Source organism: Sciurus carolinensis, chromosome 3, assembly GCF_902686445.1.
Source record: "Sciurus carolinensis chromosome 3, mSciCar1.2, whole genome shotgun sequence".
Lineage (NCBI taxonomy): Eukaryota > Metazoa > Chordata > Mammalia > Rodentia > Sciuridae > Sciurus > Sciurus carolinensis.
The window spans coordinates 71,574,256-71,593,102 of NC_062215.1; the positions used below are offsets into that span (position 1 = coordinate 71,574,256).

At 48.0% G+C, this 18,847-nt stretch overlaps 1 protein-coding gene across 2 annotated transcripts in view; it reads right to left on the reverse strand.

The window, feature by feature from the left end:
- Myo7b (myosin VIIB) overlaps nt 1-18,847 on the reverse strand; it is a 65,791-nt gene that overhangs the window by 30,077 nt on the left and 16,867 nt on the right. For both annotated transcript variants that reach the window (XM_047547331.1, XM_047547330.1), the window contains exons 7-18: nt 17,301-17,414; nt 15,723-15,876; nt 13,419-13,495; nt 11,818-11,937; nt 11,412-11,554; nt 9,429-9,639; nt 8,850-8,985; nt 5,404-5,567; nt 4,996-5,133; nt 3,338-3,490; nt 2,573-2,671; nt 1,369-1,463 (exon numbers count right to left, since the gene is read on the reverse strand). In XM_047547331.1, the coding sequence (XP_047403287.1) occupies nt 1,369-1,463; nt 2,573-2,671; nt 3,338-3,490; nt 4,996-5,133; nt 5,404-5,567; nt 8,850-8,985; nt 9,429-9,639; nt 11,412-11,554; nt 11,818-11,937; nt 13,419-13,495; nt 15,723-15,876; nt 17,301-17,414 (1,604 nt within the window). The remainder of the gene's footprint in view (nt 1-1,368; nt 1,464-2,572; nt 2,672-3,337; nt 3,491-4,995; nt 5,134-5,403; nt 5,568-8,849; nt 8,986-9,428; nt 9,640-11,411; nt 11,555-11,817; nt 11,938-13,418; nt 13,496-15,722; nt 15,877-17,300; nt 17,415-18,847) is intronic.

An 18,847-nucleotide genomic window follows, 5' to 3' on the forward strand; every position in this document is an offset into this window, starting at 1 on the left:
ATGACAGACGTGTTCTGAGAAATGTCCTGTTAGGTGATTTTTTTCATTGTGCAAACATAGACTATATAGTTGATCCTTGAACAACTCGGGGGTTAGGAAGACCGACCACCTGAACAGTTGAAAATCCAAGTATAACTTTTGACTCCCTGCAATAGCACAGAAGGTGGCTATAATTTTTTAAAACATATGGTGAGTATTCAGTTAATTTTATGCAGTTATGATTTAACCCTATAATTTTATGTTTACATCTCTCACATTTTTTTTAGTTATAGATGAACACAATACCTGTATTTATTTTTATGTGGTGTTGAGAATTGAACCCAGTGCCTCATATATGCTAGGCAAGTGCTCTACCACTGAGCTACACCCCAGCACCAACGTTTCTCTTCATTGTGAATGGCAACATGTATGAACTATGTTTCTGTATGTTTTGATATTTTTGTGTGTGTTTGGTACCAAGGACTGAAGCCAGGGGTGCTTAACCGCTGAGCCACATTTCTGGTCCTTTTTATTTATTCTTTTTTAAATTTTGAGACTGGGTCTTGCTAAGTTGTTGTTTAGGGTAATACTAAGTTGCTGAGGCTAGCTTTGAACTTGTGATCCTCCTGCCTCAGCCTTCCAAACTGCTGGGATTACAGGTGTGCACCACCATGCCTGGATTGTTTTGATAAATTTTAATATTTTATAACAGATTTTTGTGTATTAGATGTTAGCAAGTGATAAAACTATTATCTATATATATTTTAGGTACTCATGACATCTTTTTCTTAATTTTTGATATTATTTATCTATGATATATTTATGATATACCCAAGAACTATGTGGTTCATATGTGAGTTCTTTCAAATTGTCATAAATCTCCAAAACACCAAATCTGCATGTCAGTAGATACATGTAGTTCAAACCATGTTGGTTGAGGGTCAATTGTACTTACTGAGACTGAGATGGCTATGAAGTCACCAGGTGATAGGAAATTATGGACCACTGACATATATGCAAATGTTATTATATGGCGGATGGCAGTAGTGCCTTCTTACTGATCAGGAAGAGAAGCACAGTCAGGGAATTTTTTCCCCACTCTAAAACCAAACTACCTCATCAGTCAAGCCCATATGTTCTTCAAGAACAAAGTAGAACATCAGAACTGCAGTTCAGAGCAGAGCAGATACATTATTTGGGTCACATCTCTTGTTTACGGTGGATTTTGTTTGTTCCAACCCTCCCAATAACCTGTTAGAATTTTCTGGCCACCACAGGCTGCAGTGTCCCTGGTTAGGGGATCTTGTGCCTCAGTTTCCTCCCAGGTTTGCCTGGGAAACATGGTGGGCAAGCATGTGGGCTGGGTGGGGGCTTGGGTGGGAGAGGCACCTGTATTTGTAGCCCCGCAGGATTCTCTGGATTCTGATCGCTGCTTCGTCCAGGGCCTGGCTCCTCTGTATCTCCAGTAGGTTGTCCTGGTGATCCTGGGGACAGGGGTGATGCCTTCATGTAGCTGCCCCACCTTCACTCCCACAGTCCCTGCCTGGGCCAGGGCTTGATCTCTGTTCGTTAGTGTCTCTCAGACTTCTCCCAGGAGGAGACACTGGAGAAGGGGCCCTTAACGTGATCCTGATGTAGTTCAGAGGAGGTGAAACTACCCTCTCTCCAAGAACTTCCTACTTTAACTCTTTCTTCTTGCTAACTCAATCTGGCAACTCTCATTTCTGCTTTGGAGAATTCAGAGGAGGGGGAACAAAATTTCCCTAAAGTGTTTTATTTTCCAAAACTCACATGGTATTTGTATTCAACAGGACAACAGACCCATGCTTGTTTCGATATAAAAATGTTTCCCATAACCTGTGAGCATGAGAGGATGAGCCTTGGGCATGACTTTCTGCAGCCTGCTTCCTCCTGGATCCCTGCAGCCTGGGATGAGAGGCATGAGCCTGCCATCTTAGCCCTGGGGAGGCAGGGGCTGCTCTTGTAGGACACAGAGTAATGCGGCCCTATGTCAAGTGGGGAGGAGAGGTTGGGGACTTGATGGCCCTTCCTGCCCCGCTCAGTCTGACACCAGGCAGCCCTGAGCTTCTTTGTGTGCCATGGCAGGCTTTGGCATACAAAGATGGACCAGACCCTAGCTGTGACTTCAAGGGATAGCCAGGGAAGGAAGGAAAGGAAGGGTGTGTGCTCTTCTCCCATCCTCAACCATCTGCTCACACTGACCTCACCAAGATGCCCCTGTGGCCCTCACTGTCCATCCCACCTTCCTGGGCAATGCTCTGCGGTGTTTCCTTTGCTAGTTTTGCCTCCATATCCCTCCACTTCTTCCTTTCTGTCTGGGTTCCAGACATGGGCCTTATCAACGCATAGACAGATGGATAGAATAAACCAACTGGAGGTCTGGGGCCAGGAGGTTGCTCTGAGAACAGATGAGGGTGGGTGGGCAGGCAGGGGTGGTAAGGATGGGGTTGGAGTTCAGGTGAGCTGGCAGGGTGGGCTCTGATCTCTCCTTCCTCTTCCTTCTCACTTTGCTCACCCACCCAAGGCTTAGGAAGCTGGAGGTTAACGACCTACTAGTTCCTTGGGGTCTCACCTTCAGGAAAATTTTGGTCTTTCCCACTTTCCATTCTTTGTCTGTCCCTAGACACACGTCGGTGATGCGCAAGGTCATCTGGTGAAACTTGTTTTGAAGCTGTAGAGGAAAAACAGGGGTGGCCCAGCACCAGTTGGAGCAGAGACCATGGGGAGGGGTCCTCCTGCAGGGTTTCCATGGGATCCTGTCTCCCTCCTCCTCTCACAGGCTTCATGTCCAGGGGCTGCCCTACCGGGCACAGGCAATAGGTATCTTAGATCAAGGGACAAGCAAGGGAAGCCCTCGGGGTTCATAACTCAGAGGCTACTGTACTTTGCTACTGTTGTACACTTGACCTCAGAGCAGACCAGACTTTAGGATGGTTGGGGATTCCAGAAAGAATAAGAAGGACTTCCTGCCTTCAAAGAGCTCTGAGCCACACCTTGGTTTCCTAACATTCTGCCAGCAGGACACTGTAATTATTTGTAATAAAGCTGTAAATATCTCCTCTTCTGCAGCCACCAGCATCAGCCAGTGTGAGCCACCTCCCTTGCTCACACGTCATCATTAGGAGATGATGACAGAAGGACAGAAAGGAAGGACAGACAGGGGTCATGTCAGGGGTCCGGGGGGGTCCTGGGCACCAGGAGAGCAGTAAGAAGACACCATCCCTCTTGGAACTCGGAAGCTGGAGGTATGCAGGACAGAGGGCAGGGCTAGAGGGCAGAGGGCAGGGCTAGAGGGCAGAGGTGCAGGGTTCCACTGCCCTGGTAGCCGTGTACTCACTGGCCTGCGCTCAGCACTGGGCAGCAATACACGGAATCTCTGCGAAAATTCCTCAAATGTGTAGCGGATGGGGAAGCCGGACTTGCGGATGTGCACGGTCTCCATCATGCCAGAGTAGCGCAGCTGCTGGATACACAGCTCCCGGTCAAAGAGCTGTGGGTCAAGAAGCAGGACACAGATGGAGCAAAGGGCCCTGCCCTTCCCCACCACTCCACCACCTGGCAGACAGGCCCACAATCAGAAAGATCATCTTGCCCAGGAACCCATTTGACTGTTCCCCAAAGATGGGAAGAACTAAACAAATGTTTGAACTACAGTGACATTTCGAGGAAAGTCATGGAAGTGGTTGAAAAGTCCACAACATGTTTCCAAGGAGATAAAACCAGTAATGCAGAAACTGCTGCTCCCGCAAGAACATCATACTTCTATCATTCTCAAGATATGCAAAGTACGGAAGATATTCTCAAGTGCCCCTGTGAGCATTGCGAGTATCTTTACTTCCCACAGTGGAATGGTGGAGTGAAGAAACAAATCTGGCAGTTGGGGGCAAGGATCCTTTTAGTTGATTTATAAACTTCCCTCCCCGAGACGGGCAAGGGAGAACTGGAGGGAGCAGTTAGCCATAGGGAGCTCTGTTGTCCCCTGTTAGAAGGTTGGCAGGGCAGGCAGAGAGGAATTTGGGCGCGATGGTTTTCCCTAGGTATCAGGTAGCCCTAAGACTGCTATGGCTTGGCCTCCAGAGCGCCCTCTTCAACCTGGGGCACTAGGAAAACACCCTCATTGGGCAAGTCCATCATCAGGACTATCACCTCACCTGGAAGCATGCAGGACCACAGAGCCACCTGTGTGTGGGCTTCAAGGCACACAGTCGTGAGGCTTGGGTGAGTAGTACCTGGTTATTGGTTGATACTTCCTGTGGGCCCAGTGTTCCTTGTTTAATCTTTAGAGCAGCTGTATGTGGTAGGGGTAATTGGCTTCTATCTAAATAAAAATGAAGTACCTGCTGTATAGGGTCATACTCCTCACTGGCTGAGTCAGGGTTCAGACCTGGAGCCTGCCTGGACCCTCAGTCACCCACAAAACCTGACCTCAGACTTAGGTTCACCCACTTGTCCTGTAGCTCCAAAGGTGGGCAGTGTGGGTGTTGGCAGAGGATCCCCAGGGAGCACAGTGGCTTCTCAGAAGTATTAAGGAACACAAGAAGTTTTCTAACATCTGCATGTTGTAGATATAGTCTAGATTTCATGGGACAATGCCAATTTCATATAACTTCATTCTGTTTCAAAAGATACTTCATTTAATGTAATATTTGTTTTTATTCCCTCATAAGATGTCTTGGAGTTATTTTATAAACTTTCAAATGGCATCTCCCAGTTTGGGGAGTTCTTATATTTATAGTCTCTGAATGGATGGGTCAGGGACTCTCAGGTTCCCCCTCACCATACATATCCTCAATAAAGGTCCTGTGACTGACTGCCGCCACTAACTGAGTGCCTCAGCGTTATGTCCAACCCTCACTGCACCTCTGCAGGCAAGACTCTGACTTCATGGATTAGAAAATCGAGGCTCAGAGAAGTCAAAAGCCTCACCAAGCACACATAGCGGATGAACAGCAGGGTTAAGAGAACTATGTTTGGTGGCTCCAAATTCCTGCTCACCAGTGGCTTCTTGTACTCGTTGGGTTTGATGCAGCGAATGAAGTAGGGCTGACAGTTGGTCAATATTTTCATCAACTGATCCAGGGACTGTTTGAACTGGGCTGCCAAAGTGGAGGGCCGCTTGATGGAGTCTGTACCCTGAGAGGGTAAACACAGGGCATGAATTGGGGGTGGGAGCTGCAGCTTGAGGCTCAGTGGACCCACTGCACCATGAGGGCTGCTACCAAGGGACAGTGCATTCACTCATTCCTTCTTTTGTGCAGCACAGGTCTCTCAAGTGCCTACTGTATGTAGGTTTCCAGCTGCATGTTTGGCACCCATTGTTGATTAAAATGGTTTTCACATCTTTCTGGTCCTGTGGCTCCTAAAGGACAGACCCAGGAGGCCTGGGAGGTGCTGGGAGCCCACCTTGAAGAACTGATTCCTGGTCTTTGCCTGACGGATGGTACCGTGGCCCAGCTTGGTCTCTGCTGGCTCCAGATTGAATATCTCTCTCAGGAACTTGTTTTTGGAGGAGTGAACCAGGGTAAGGATATCTGCACTCAGTACATCTCGGTTCTTCTCCAGGAAGCCTGTAGGGACATCAGGGCTTATTCACCAGACCAGTTCCACTATCTCCTCCACCCCACAGGGAAGATGAACATGTCCAGAGGGACCCCCCCCCAATGGTCCCACTGAAATCCTGTTTTCTGCCCCATCACCTGGGCATGGTCCCCATCATCTCTACCCAGTTTCAAGTCACTCGTATGCTCCAAACTCTCAACCACCCAGGCTCCCTTCCCCACTCCAACCCACCCCCACCCCATCATCTAAGCCAATACAAGTCTGCCTTTGGGGCTTGGGGGCCCTTCCAGGGTTGGGCTCCTCCAGCCTGAAGACTAAGCTTCCAGAAATGGAGGAGGGCAGAGTGTTATGGACTGAACTGCATCACCCCAAATTCAAAAGTCGAGGTCCTAACCCCCAGGACATTAGAACATATATGGATCTCCTGAATTTGGAAATAGGGCCTTAAAGAGGAGATTAAGGCATAAAATAAGATCATGATGGTGGGCCCATTATCCAATATCCAATATGACTAGTGTCATTTTAAGAAGAGGAGATGAAGGCAGAGACTTGCACAGAGAGAAGACTGTGTGAAGACACAGGGAGAAGCCAGCCATCCACAAGCCAAGGAGAGAGGCCTCAGGAGAAATCAACCCTGCTCACACCCTAATATTAGACTTCCAGTCTTCACATCTGTCAGGAAGTTAACTCCTGTAGTTTGAGCCACCCCTCTTTGGCATTTGTTCCTCCAGCCCTAGCTGACTAAGACAAGCAAGGAGCTCAGGGTGAGAAGACCCTGCTTCTGCCCTTCAGCTGGGGTAAGAGTGGCTCTGCCCTGAAGTAGGGATACAACAAGGAAGTGCTGAAGACGAGCTGCTTCTGAAAGCCATGCTAGAGGAGGCAGGGGCCTCACTCTCTGAACCTGAGGGCTGACCCCCAAGGACATGACCCTGACTTTCTTCTCCCACTCTGCCACCTGTAGGTTGCCCTATTTTTTGGTGGCACAACCTATGCATGCATACCTGCACAGCCTGTCTTTGGTTGGGGAGGCTGAACCCAGAGTAGGAGAGAGGAAGGGAGCCTGTTTCCTCACCTCTGCCTGCTGGTGCCTATGTGGGAGTAGCACTCAGCAGGGGGCTATATCGGGCCCTGGGGCAGGGTGGCACAAGGGTTCTTGCAGAGCTGGAGTGACAGGGAGGAGCGTGCACTGCGAGGCTCAAGGGCAGCTTCAGGCCACCTTGAAAGGAGGTGATTTTGGACCTTTCTGGAGCCCAAAGCCAGGTTCTAGAGGGAATTATGAAGGAGCCATCCACCTTCACATTTCTCCAACAGAAACACTCCCCTGATCTCCCAGAATCTCAGCTCTTCTCTGTAAAATACTCACTCTTCCTGTCACGGTGTCTCCCTGATGGAAAAATATCCAAATACCTGGAATTGTGTCTCCAGGTAAACAGACCAGAGCACCTCCTCAGTTCTCCACATGTGCAGCAGAGTGACACTCCAGTTACTCTGCTTTCTTGACCACAGACACTCAGTGGCCCCTTTTCTCATTTTTCTAAACACACTGATGGATTGACCACTTTGAGTCTTTTCTCCACTCAAAATCATTGCTCACTCAACCTCAATGTATGACAAATTAACTCCAAATAGATTGAAGACTTAAAAGTGAAAACTGCTTATAAAAATATTTAGGGGTAAATATTCATGATCTTGAATTTGACAGTGGATTCTTAGACATTACACAACAACAAAAAGAAAGTAGACAATTTGAACTTTTAAAATGAGAAGATTTTGCACTCCAAAGGACTCCATCAAGAAAGTGAAAAGACTATTTGAATAACAAAAAAAAAATTACAAATCATGTATTTGATGAGGTACTTGTTTCTGTAATACATAAAGAAGTCTTACTGGGTGTGATGGCACATGACTATAATCTCAGCAACTCAGGAGGTGAGGTAGGAGGATCACAAGTTTGAGACCAGCCTCAGCAACTTAGTGAGGCCTTAAGCTACTTAGTGAGACTGTCTCAAAATACAATCAAAATAAAAAGTAAAAAGGGTTGGGGATGTAGCTCAGTGGTAAAGTATCCTAGGGTTCAATCCTAAGTACAAAAAAAAAAAAAAAAAAAAACAAAAAAAAAAACTCCTAAAATTCAATAGTAAAAAGACAAAGAGTTCAATTAAAACATGGGCAATGATGGCTGGGGTTGTGGCTCAGTGGTAGCATGCTCACCTAGCATGTGTGAGGCCCTGGGTTCAAACCTCAGCACCACATAAAAATAAAATAAAGGTTTTGCGTCACCTACAACTAAAATATGTTTAAAAAAAATGGGCAATCAATTTGGATAGATATTTCTCCCAAGAAGATATACAAACAGTCAACAAACACATGAAAAGATGCCTGACATCATTATCCATCAGGGAAATGCAAATCAAAATCACATTGATGTACTACTTTAAACTCACTGGGATTGTTAAAATAAAAAAGGCAGATAATGACTTGTGTTGGTGAGGATACAGAAAATTTGGAACTTTCATCTATTGCTGGTGTAAAGTAGTGTAACCACTTTGGAAGAGAGTTTGACAGGTCCTCAAAAAATTTAACAGAGAGTTACCATATGCTCCATCAATTCCACTGCTAAGTATATACCCAGGAGAAATGAAAACACATGGATGTTGACAGCTGCATTATGCAGAATAGCTAAAAAGTGGAAACAATTCAAATATCCATTAACTGATGAAGAGACAAACAAAATAGTGTATATTCATACAACAGACTATTACTCTGGAATAAAAAGAAATGAGGTACTGATATAAGTAACAACACAGATGAATCTTAAAAACATTTTGACAAGTGGAAGAAATCAGCCACAAAAGGCCAAATATTGTATGGTTATGTTTACAGGAAATGTCCAAAGTAGGCAAATCTTTAGAGACAGAAATTAGTTGTTGCCTAGGATTGGAGGTGGCAGAGTGAGAAGTGACTGCTAATAGGAGTTGCTTTTGGAAGTGATGAGAATGTTCTAAAGTTGTGGCAATCAATGCACAACTCTGGGAATATACTTAAAATATATTGAGATGTTTACTTTAAATGGGTGAATAATAGGTATATGAATTATGTCTCAATAGAGCCATTAAAAAAACACAAAACATCACCAAATGCCTGGTTCCATTGCATTTCCTTTCTCTAAGAAAATCCATACTTCTCACCCTGCCATTCCATTAGATTGATGAAAGAATCTGTCCTCTCAGTCTCCTTTCTATGATCTCCCTGCTCCAGATCTAGATGGCGTGTGAGGGGAGGTCACCCACCTTCTGCCTGGTAGTAAACCTCCCCAGCAAAGTGAGCAATGCCGAATCTGGCGTCGTGGATATTCTTGGGTTTCAGGAAGGCCTTGTTGTTGGCATGGACACTGTTCAGCTTTTGCAGCATGGTGATATCTGTACCCTGGAAGAACCCGGATTCTCTCTGGGCTGAGGTCCCAGAGTCCAGTCATGCAGTGGTCAGCTGGTCCACCCGCAAAGCTCAGGGGCTCCCTCGTGGGGCAAAGCAGGCCGGATTCAGAATGACAGATAGGATATTAATCCCCAGGGGTTGGTGACTTGTCATAGTGAGTGAGGCCCAGAAGGGAACAGAGGCTGGATCTGCCACCCCCACCACTAGCCCTCCTGCTCCTCTGGACAGCCAGGGAGGCCAGGGAAGGCTTTCTTCAGGTGGGCCTGAGCTCATCCTTGAAGGAGAGAGGGTCTGGTTAGTCTGGGGGTTGTATGTTTATTCCTGGCAGAGGTTTCAGCAACCCCAGGAACAGGTGGGCCACCCAAATGGAGCTTCCCAACCTCAAAGAGGAGACCCATGAGCAAGGGCTCTACCCCAAGGGCCCAGAAACACACCTGTGGGAGGCGGCTCTCTTCATCTAGGAGGGAGATGACGCTCATGGGCTTGAGGGCCAGCAGGTCCAGGGTAGGCCGGTTATCGGTATAGTGAATGTAGTCCCAGGAGATGTTCTCTGAGCGGTACTCCTCCTGCTCCATGGTGAATATGTGCTGCACAAAGAACTGCTGCAGGTGCTCATTGGCAAAGTTGATACAGAGTTGCTCAAAACTGTAGAGGCAAAGCCACCACCCAGGGTAGAGCAGGGTCAGAGGGGTCCCTGTGGTAGCTGGAGGGAGTCCTGGGATCACCAGCCATCTGCACACAGTCACATACTTATGACACACATCCACATACACATGGAGCCCCCAGGTGCACATGCTTCCCTGCCACACCTCTTGCTTCTTTCTGCTTCCATTACCTTCACCTCCTCCATCCCATGACAGTCAAAGAGAAATAAGAAGGCCCAGCACAGCATTAAGTCCTTGCCTTTGACTTTTTAGGGTCACCTACAGTGTCCTTTTCCATGCCTGCCTATCTTCTCACTGAGACTCTCCTTATGGAGCCAAATACTCACAAGAAGCGCCAGTCCCACAAGCAAGTGGACTTGGTATTGAGATGAGCTTCCAGAGATCAGTATTGTTTGCTGACACCCTCTGGATCAACCAGACGTATTCCTATCTGCTCCCAATTTTCCCAACCCACCAATCCTCCAACATGCTCTACCTGCTTGTTCCTGTCTTGGGAAATGAATCCTCCACCCACCACCCCGACTCAAGTCAGAAATCAAGAAGTTGCACTTGACTCTGGCCCCCTCCCCAATTCCTGTCAATTGCCAAAACCTGGTCCATGCTGTCTCCATCTTGAACTGTTTGCTTCTTTTTGTCCCCACTGCTGCTATCTAACACCTCCAGTGCTTGATCTGCTACCTGTGTCCTGCTTCCCAGAGGCCAGAACCCAATTTATGCTTGAAATTACTGTGCCCTGAAGGTCCCATGGCATTAGGCTTAGTTTTGCCAGCCTTGTGCCCTCCCACCTGACTGCAGTGGTGACCTCTGCCTTGTCCCACAGCTTACCCTGGGAGGTTGAGGTCCCAGAGTCCTTGCACTTGGAATGGCTCATGTTTTTACAAGCCTGGTTCCCAAGGTGGGGCATCTAAATCCCTCCCAAGTCAACTCCACTTGCAGACAGGGCCTTGGGCAGGAGCACATCAAGGTTAGGCCAGCCCCTGTTTCTTGGAACCAGTGACCTGGGCTCTGTTCTGCCAAGCCCTTTAAGTGAACCAGGCTCAAGTAAGCTGGACTGCAACCAGAATGCTTCCTGCCTGTTTGTCCCACAGCCCTCCTGTATTTGACTACCTCTTGCCTGCGATGATGCCCTGGAATATTACCTGCCCATAATGAGGCCCTAGAATATCACCTGCCCAGGTTTGGCTCTTCTGCCTGGCTCCCTCTGCTGCCTTATCTACCTCACCCCATTCTTCATTGTAGTCATGTTTGGTAACAACATTCCTACCTGCCCTGGTCACAGACCTTTAGCTTCCAGTCATGCTGGGACACTGGGTCATAGGTTCCTTCCTCATTCCCCTGCCTCCCAACTCAAAAGTCAGGGACGGTCCACACATGCCTCTAGCTGAATCAATGCTATTGATTTCAATTGTCACCATGACCTCATGAGACAAAACATTCTGGTTTATGAGGCAAGTTAGATGGCCCAAGAAGAATGACAGATGCTGCGGTCTTAGCCTGGCTCCCTAGGATGGCTTTTAGCTATGTGACCTCTAGACATACTGGGGATTCTGGGAGATGTGCACAGGCCGTCTCATCAGAAAGACTCACTTGCAGACTCACCCTGGCATTGTGAGTGGAAGTGAGAGGTCCCTGCTTGGAGCCCAGAGGAAAGGGGGTTAGGTGGGATGGGAGCTGGGGACAGCTACTTTCTAGCTTTTTCAGAGAGGAGCTGCTTTTCTTCCATTTTCTGAGAGCAGGTGAGATCTATCATACCTGTTGTTCTGGAAATTTTCAAAGCCAAATATGTCCAGGAGGCCAATGGCCCTCCGCACATTTTTGGGATCATGGGCAGGTGGTGGGAAGATTGCAGCGTTGATCTTCTTGACAATCCACAGGAAGAGGTGCCCATAGATGCCCTGAGGAGACATGGGGTGAAGCCAGAGGGAGGCTACCCCTCCTCCAAGTTCACCCAGAAAGGCTGCATGAAGATTAGATGTCTCAGACCGACTGGGGGATGTTACCCCTACTGTAAAGATAAGAAATCAAGCCCAGAGAGGCTGGGAAGCCCATAGTCACTAGGTGGGCAACTGGCAGAATTGGGACCTGCTTATTAGTCTCTGTTCTTTCTTGGTTTTCACCAATAGAACCAGGAGCGAATGCTGCTCCCACATCCCTGTACCTTGACAAAGGCATCCCTCCGGTCTGCAGCCTGGGCAATGTTCAGGGGCCTGGTGACATACTCCCCACGAATGAGAATGGTGTGCTTGATCAGACAGTCCCGGAGCTCCTGGTACTGCACCTGGGAAAGAAGGTACAACTGCATTGCACCTGTGGAGCAGGGCCTGGACCCAGACTCCCACCTGCTCCTGCTGTGTCTTGTGACCAAACTCCCCATGCCCAGGACCTGAGGGGCGGCAATGCCCATGGCCAGGGCCAGGCCAGATTGGGGCCACAGCCAGGGTGCTGTGAGTGCTGGAATGCAGAGAGTTAAAGAAGGATGTTGATGTTGAAGGATGCTGGTGTCCTGGGGTTTGGGAGAGGGACTGCTGGCAAAGGAACTGCTGTGGGGAGGGTTCTGAGGCCAGGCTTCAGCTATGCCCAGACTCCGCCCCCGAAAAAAAATCACCACCTGGAGGCTGAAGGGAAATCTGGATGCAGGGAAGAGGGAGCTGGCAAAACTCAAAGCTCTTAAGTGCCTGCTGTGAATGTGGCCTCTAAAAGTTCAGGTACTGGAAACTTAATCCCCAAATTCATATGTTAATGGTATTTAGAGGTGGGAACTAGGGAGGCAAATGGGTCAAGAGGGCACTGCCTCACAAATGGATTAATCCATGCGTGGATTAATAGATTAAAGGGTTACCTAGGGAGTGACTTTGTTATAAAAACAAGCTCTCTCTTGTATAGTTGCTCTGTCTTGCCATCTGATGCCACCATACATGATGTAGCAGGATGGCCCTAGTCAGACCCAAGCAGATGCTGGTGACTGCTCTTAGACATCACAGCCTCCAGCACTGAGAGCTAAATTAACACTAATTCTTTATAAATTATCCAGTCTCAGGTGTTCTGTTATAAGAACCAAAAAAATGGACCAATATCCTTAAGCAAATGTTACACAAAATGTGACTAAAGCAAATGCCTTTTTTCCCCTCTAATTATATTAATTTCTCACAGAACCGTCCATGGGGTGTGATGTGGACCGTGCTGCAATGTTCCCAGTACAAAAATATGTCCCCACCCAGTGTCTGCCACTTTCCCTCTGAGTCAAGCCTCCTTTTGCTCCCTGGAATAATGTGAAGGGCTGATAGTATGAGTCACAAGACTCAAAGTCACATGTGACACATGTCACTTTCCCAAAATAACACACTCCTGGAGAAGTCCTGGGGGACAAGGACACAGGACAGAGATACTCTGATGGGTGTGGGGTTAGGTGCTCGAGAGAGGAGTTAGGGATGGATGTGGCAGAGAGTGATGATGCTGCATGGTGGGCCACTGGAGGACAGGAGGGGACACTGGACAGAGGAAGAAGCACAAATTAAGGCTACAATGGTCATTTTACTGCTTTGTTAGGGATTGGCTCAAATGGTCCCCTTCCTGATGCCCACCCTCAGGCGTCACAGTGTGCAGAAGGGCACAGAGATTGAGCTTAGAACCCAGAAGAGGGAAGGGAGGCAGGGGTGGGCTCCTGGACAGGGTTATGAGAATCAGGCCTCAGGAGTCTATGGGCCCAAGCCCCCTAGCCTCTCACGAAAGTGGAAGCTAGCAAGCACAATAGCCTAGTACCTCCAACAAGTTCATCATGATGGGAAAGGCAGGCGTCTCCATCACGTCAGAGGAGTCCAGGTTCTCGAAGACCGCAGCTAGAGAGAGGCAGCAACCCTGAATGGGAAAGTGGTGGGACACAGGGCAGCCCCAAATCCACACCTTGCAACAACTGTCCCTGGGGGTGGGCCACCATGGAGGGGGTGAATGTTCCTGGTGACGCCCTGTCATTAGCATCTTAGCTATAAACGAATGTAAGGGACCATAGTTCCTTCTGTCTGATGAGATCATGGTTCTGGGTGAAAAGGAAGTTTGAAGAATCCTGGGTTTATTTGGACTAAGTTGGGATACCCAGTTGGCACTGGCACTGGCAGTGCCCGACTGGGACCTGTTATAGGAGATGAGCCCCTAGTCACCTTCGATCCACTCTACTGTCCATAGTCACCCGGGCATTCATTTATTCATCCAATCTAATGAGGCAAGCATGAATGGAGTGCTGACTGTCAGCAATAGTCTCCTGACCACCTATCTACTTCAAGTTCTTTCTTTCTGAGCCACTGTGCACCTGCCATGCTGGGGGTGGGGATGCTGTTTATTTATCTTTTATAAACTTAAAAAAATTGTGAAATAAAACATACAGATAAAATGTATTAAACAAAAAAGTATGTTGTTGTAAGGCCAATGCCTTACAACTAAAGCCAAATACAGTCCCTGCCAGCGCCAATGTCTTCCATTGGTCCTCTCTTTGTAAGGTGGTGTTGCTCTCCCCTGGAGTTAATACTTGCCCAACTTTTATGGCAATCTCTTCCTTGCTTTTTCTCCATCTTCTTATTATGCACATGGAATTTTGCCTGTGTTGAGTGTCATGTCTAAGTGTGACCTCAGTGCCCGTATTCTTCTGTTTATCTTCATAACATCATGTTTCTGACATTCTTCCACATCCTAATGCCCACTTCTGGTCAGCATGCACTTTCCCTGGCAGAAAAGCCCAGTTTGGTTGATAGGTGACAGGCCACCCTAACTACCACTCGCCACAGTTGGCTTTCCAGTATGATATGAGATCGTGGTCCCAGTTCATGTTTTCCATGTGGACCCCTCTGCTCTGGAACAGTATCCCCCAAAGCCTGTTCTTTCCCCACTGCTCTGTGAATCAGTGCCTTTGGTTAGTTCCAGAACCAGTCATACTCCCTTCAAATATGGCTCTCCAGTGAAAGGTTTGCTGCATCTTCTATCTGCATCCGCCATGCTTCCTACCTGCTCTTTTATAGTCTCCATCTTTATGCCTCGCTGTGCCTTATTGTTGTAGCTTCTTCTGACTTTTCTTTTAGCTCACACATTCCCTCAGCTGCTAAACCTATCCACTAAGTTCTTGATTTTGATGTCGTTTTTGGTTTTGGTACTGGGGATTGAACCTAGGGACACTTTACCTCTGAGCTACATCCCCAACCCTTGCTACTTTTGTCACAGGTCTTGCTAAGACGCTGAGAGTCTTACTAAGTTGCTGAGACTGTCCTCAAACTTGCAATCCTCCTGTCTCAGCCTCCTGAATTGCTGGGTTTCTATGTATGTGGCAATGTGCTCAGTGTCTTGTTGTTTTTTAATATTAGAATTTCTGTGTGGCTTCTTTTAAAATATGTAATATCACTTTTTAGAGTTTCCAGTTCCCTTTCTAAATTTTTTTTTACTCAGCTTTTTCTTTTTTTCTTGAACACAGCAAGCAAAGTAGATCTCTTATTGGTGTCCGACTATTCCAATATCTGAAATCTTTGTGTTATTTCTGTTACTTATTATTTCTGCGGCACTTGCTCATGGTATCTGTTTCCTTGTTCCTATTTCTGGGCACATGCTTCATGTTGTATTTGAAATATTATTAGAAGAAATCATTAGTAATTCATGTTGCTGTTAGTTCCTTCCAGAGAGGATTGTTAGTAACTTCGGTTAGGTGCTTGGGAGTAGTGACAGGTCAGGACACCTCAATCCCCAGACCATCTTGTTGCTTGTGAACCAGCTTGAAATTTTGTGTGTGGATTTGTCTACACTGATTCATCCTCACCCTGAATGTGTAGTCCTCTGGGGTTTCAGCTAAAACTGGGTGGGGGTAACTGATCAGAGTCTTTACTTTTGGGGTTTGATGTCTTCTCCTATAACTCTAGGAGCTGTTCAAAATCACAGCTACATTTTCCATGTGTATTTTTCCAGGACTGGGTTGGACCCCATGACCTGTGGGCCCTTCTGGTAAAAATCCCCAGAGACTTCTTCCCCTTACTGTCCCAGTCACCCCACTCTTCCTCCACAGGGGTGCAACTGTGGCCGAAACAGCCTTACCCATAAACTCCACATTCCCCAGGTGGAGAATGGCTGCCAACAGCTTGCTGATGTCCCAGTTCTCAGAGTCGGAGAACTGAAGGATCTTCATGGCTGAGCGAACGTGGGCGTAGTCCTTGGTATCACTGAGCCCCTCACAGGAGGTGCAGTTTCCCTGTGAAAAAGGGCATCTCAGTTAATGGGGCTGCTCATGTCCCACCTCCATCCAGAGGCCAGCAAGGCCTGACACCCCAGAGACTCAGCCAAAGGCTCTGAAAGTCATACTTCACAGGCTGTGAGTGGCTCCTTAAGGGTCACATCCAGGCATAAGCTCAGAAAAATAGATAAAAGTTTGCCTGAGCCTTGCCACTAGTGCTGGCACTTGGCCAGAGGGTGACCTTGGGCCAGTTGTCCCTTGTCCCCTTCTCCAAGTCCCTATTTGTCATCTCTCTATGCTCAGCGCTGCCTTGTCTGCCTCTGTGGAACACTGTGGGCTCATTCCTTTAACAAACACTTCCCAAGGCTCACCGTAAGCCAGACACTGTGTTACTTGCTGGGAATTCAGAAATGGTGAGCTCCAGTCCCACTTTGGGTGCTATGCATCTAGGAGGGACAGGCAGGAAGCAAGTGACCATGCCATGGACTGTTACTGGTGCTGAGACCCAAGAAACCAGGGCCATTCCCACTGAGAGGTGGGGAAGGCTTGCAGGAGGAGGAGCCTGAGCTGGCTCCAGCCTGATCTTCAAATCAGCCCTAGGTGGTGTTGGCAGAAGCAAGGCTGCAAAGTGGAAGGCAGGGGCAGGGTCTGCCAGGAGGCTGGGATCAGAGTTGAAAGGGGAGAGTGGGCCGAGAGTGGTTTCCTGAAGGGACATGGAAACCATGCCAAGGAGCTTGGGCTTCTACCAAATAATTGTCATCAGAGAGCAAATTACCACCATAGGAAGATTCCTTTGGCCACAGGTAGATGACAGATGGGATGATGGGGGTTGGGGTGAGGAAACTACTGCCATGGTCCAGGCAAGGGCTGATGAAGGCTTTGAGGCAGTGACCACAGGAGAGTGGGTCTTGCGGGAGAGAGATCCAAGGGGTGGAATGCGTTCACTCTCTTGTCAGCCAATGTGAGCATGTGACGGCTTGTGCAGTGCTATCCCAGGAGGCAGGGACACAGTGGTGAGCAAGGTTACTGCTTTCTGGAAGCTAATGTTCTGGGGACACACACCAGGACCGGAGCAGGAGACATGTGGATGACTCTCCAGAATTCACAGTATCAGGAGCCTTTTGGTTTATAGGGGACCAAAGGAAGGTGGGGTTTGTGGGGAAAGACCACAGGATCAGTTAGGGGCTCCGAAAGTGAAGATGGCAGAAGGGTAGGAGGAGGCATGCTGTCCAGAGCAGGTCTCTGGCAGTAAAAAGTTGATTCCAAACACAGAAGGAGCTGGGGCAGGTAAGAGTAAGAAGGACCATCAGCCCTGCCTCAGAAGCCCAGCTAGAGTTGGGGAATTTCTGCAGTTATGGAAATTCGAGGGTTGGGGGGGCCCTGACCCTTTCCTCTGTCTCTCTGATTGCAGCTGAGGAGTGGGATGGGCAGGATGGGCTCACCATAGTCAGGTAGTGGTACTCAGAGGGTGTCCCCAGGCCCAGCAGCTTCTTCTCCTCGGCACTCATCCCCATGAGCATGCAGTAGAAGATGTGGTAGTTCCGCTCCTCCGCAGCCTGGGAGTGTGTGTCCCCAAGAGGCTTGTCAGCAAGTCCCCTGAGGCCACCAACCCTCCCACTGTCCCAGCTTTAGTTCCAAAGTCTCCCAATCGGGTGTGGCTCTGGCATTGATCCAAAAGCTGGCCTGGCCTTTCCTGCCATCTTCATTCTGGGCCTCCAGGGTCTGTTCATCCCCTACCCTGAGCTTCCCGCTTCTGGACTGCTTCTCCCAGACCTGAAGCTGCCTGTCCCCAAGGTCTTGCAGGACTCTGACTCACGATCCCACACACTTTGCAGTCATTTTTGTGACCCACCTGACAGCCACAGCTTATTCAGGCCTTGTATTTCTTTAAACACTATTTATAAATGCACCCCTTTGTAGATATTTAATCCATCTGAAGTATATAGTGTTATGAATTGAGAGTTTCCATTCTGCTTCCCCCAGCTTGAAATCCCTTCGTCTTCCTCCTCAGAAGTCTGTGTTCCTTCTAGATATTAAAGGCATTTAGAATAATTCTTTTATTTTATATAAACTTATATTTGTTGTTTTTCAACTTCCTTTTTATGCATCTGTTTCTTGGTGTTCCTCCCTGCTTTGTAATTCTGCCCAGCTTCCTAAAGTGTAATATACCATATTTTTAATTCAATTTTATTGTTTTGGTGCTGGAGATGGGACCCAGGACCTTGCATCTGCTAAGTACATGCTCTACCAGTAAGCTATACCCATGGCCCATGCCATATTTTAATTGGTGTCTTACGATGGACAGGGCTTATTTTTAGCCTCCTTTAGAAGTTTCCCCACCCAAAGTACTACAACTTTGCCAACCACTGTGTGAAGAAGGCAGGGTTTCTGGGAAGGGAAGGCCTTGGAGTCAGAGAGACTTTACCACATGCTAGCTCCACGATCCTGGCAAACTACATAACCTATCTGGACTATGGAGATAAAGATATCTCACGGTTGTTGTGAGAAGCAAATGAGAGAAGCAGGGGGAATGACTTCTTTCTCCAGCTTCCCATGGTGCCAACGTATCTCTCCCCCTTCACGCGTGGCCCCAGCCCCTTTTGTTGGTAGTATTTCCCCCGCTGGACCTTCATGTTTGCGTGTGTGTGTGTGTGTGTGTGTGTGTGTGTGTTCACATGCACACCCATACACATTTGGGGTTATGCCATTATGTGAGAAGGTGCACACACACAAGACTGCATCAATTCTGTGTTGCAGGTGTCACATGTTGGCATCCCTGCCATTCAGAATCAGCTGTGTGATTTGTGGACCACTATAATGTGAAATTGCATGACCTCTTGCTGAAGAGTGAGAATTTCAAGATGGCAACAGCAAAACATTGAACCAAGTGTCAGCCTTTCTGAGCACAGGGCTCTGGGTGACAGTCAGCCAGCATTTCCTGGTCATTGAGGCCTCTGGACACCGTCAACCAGCTTCCCCTGCCATGGTC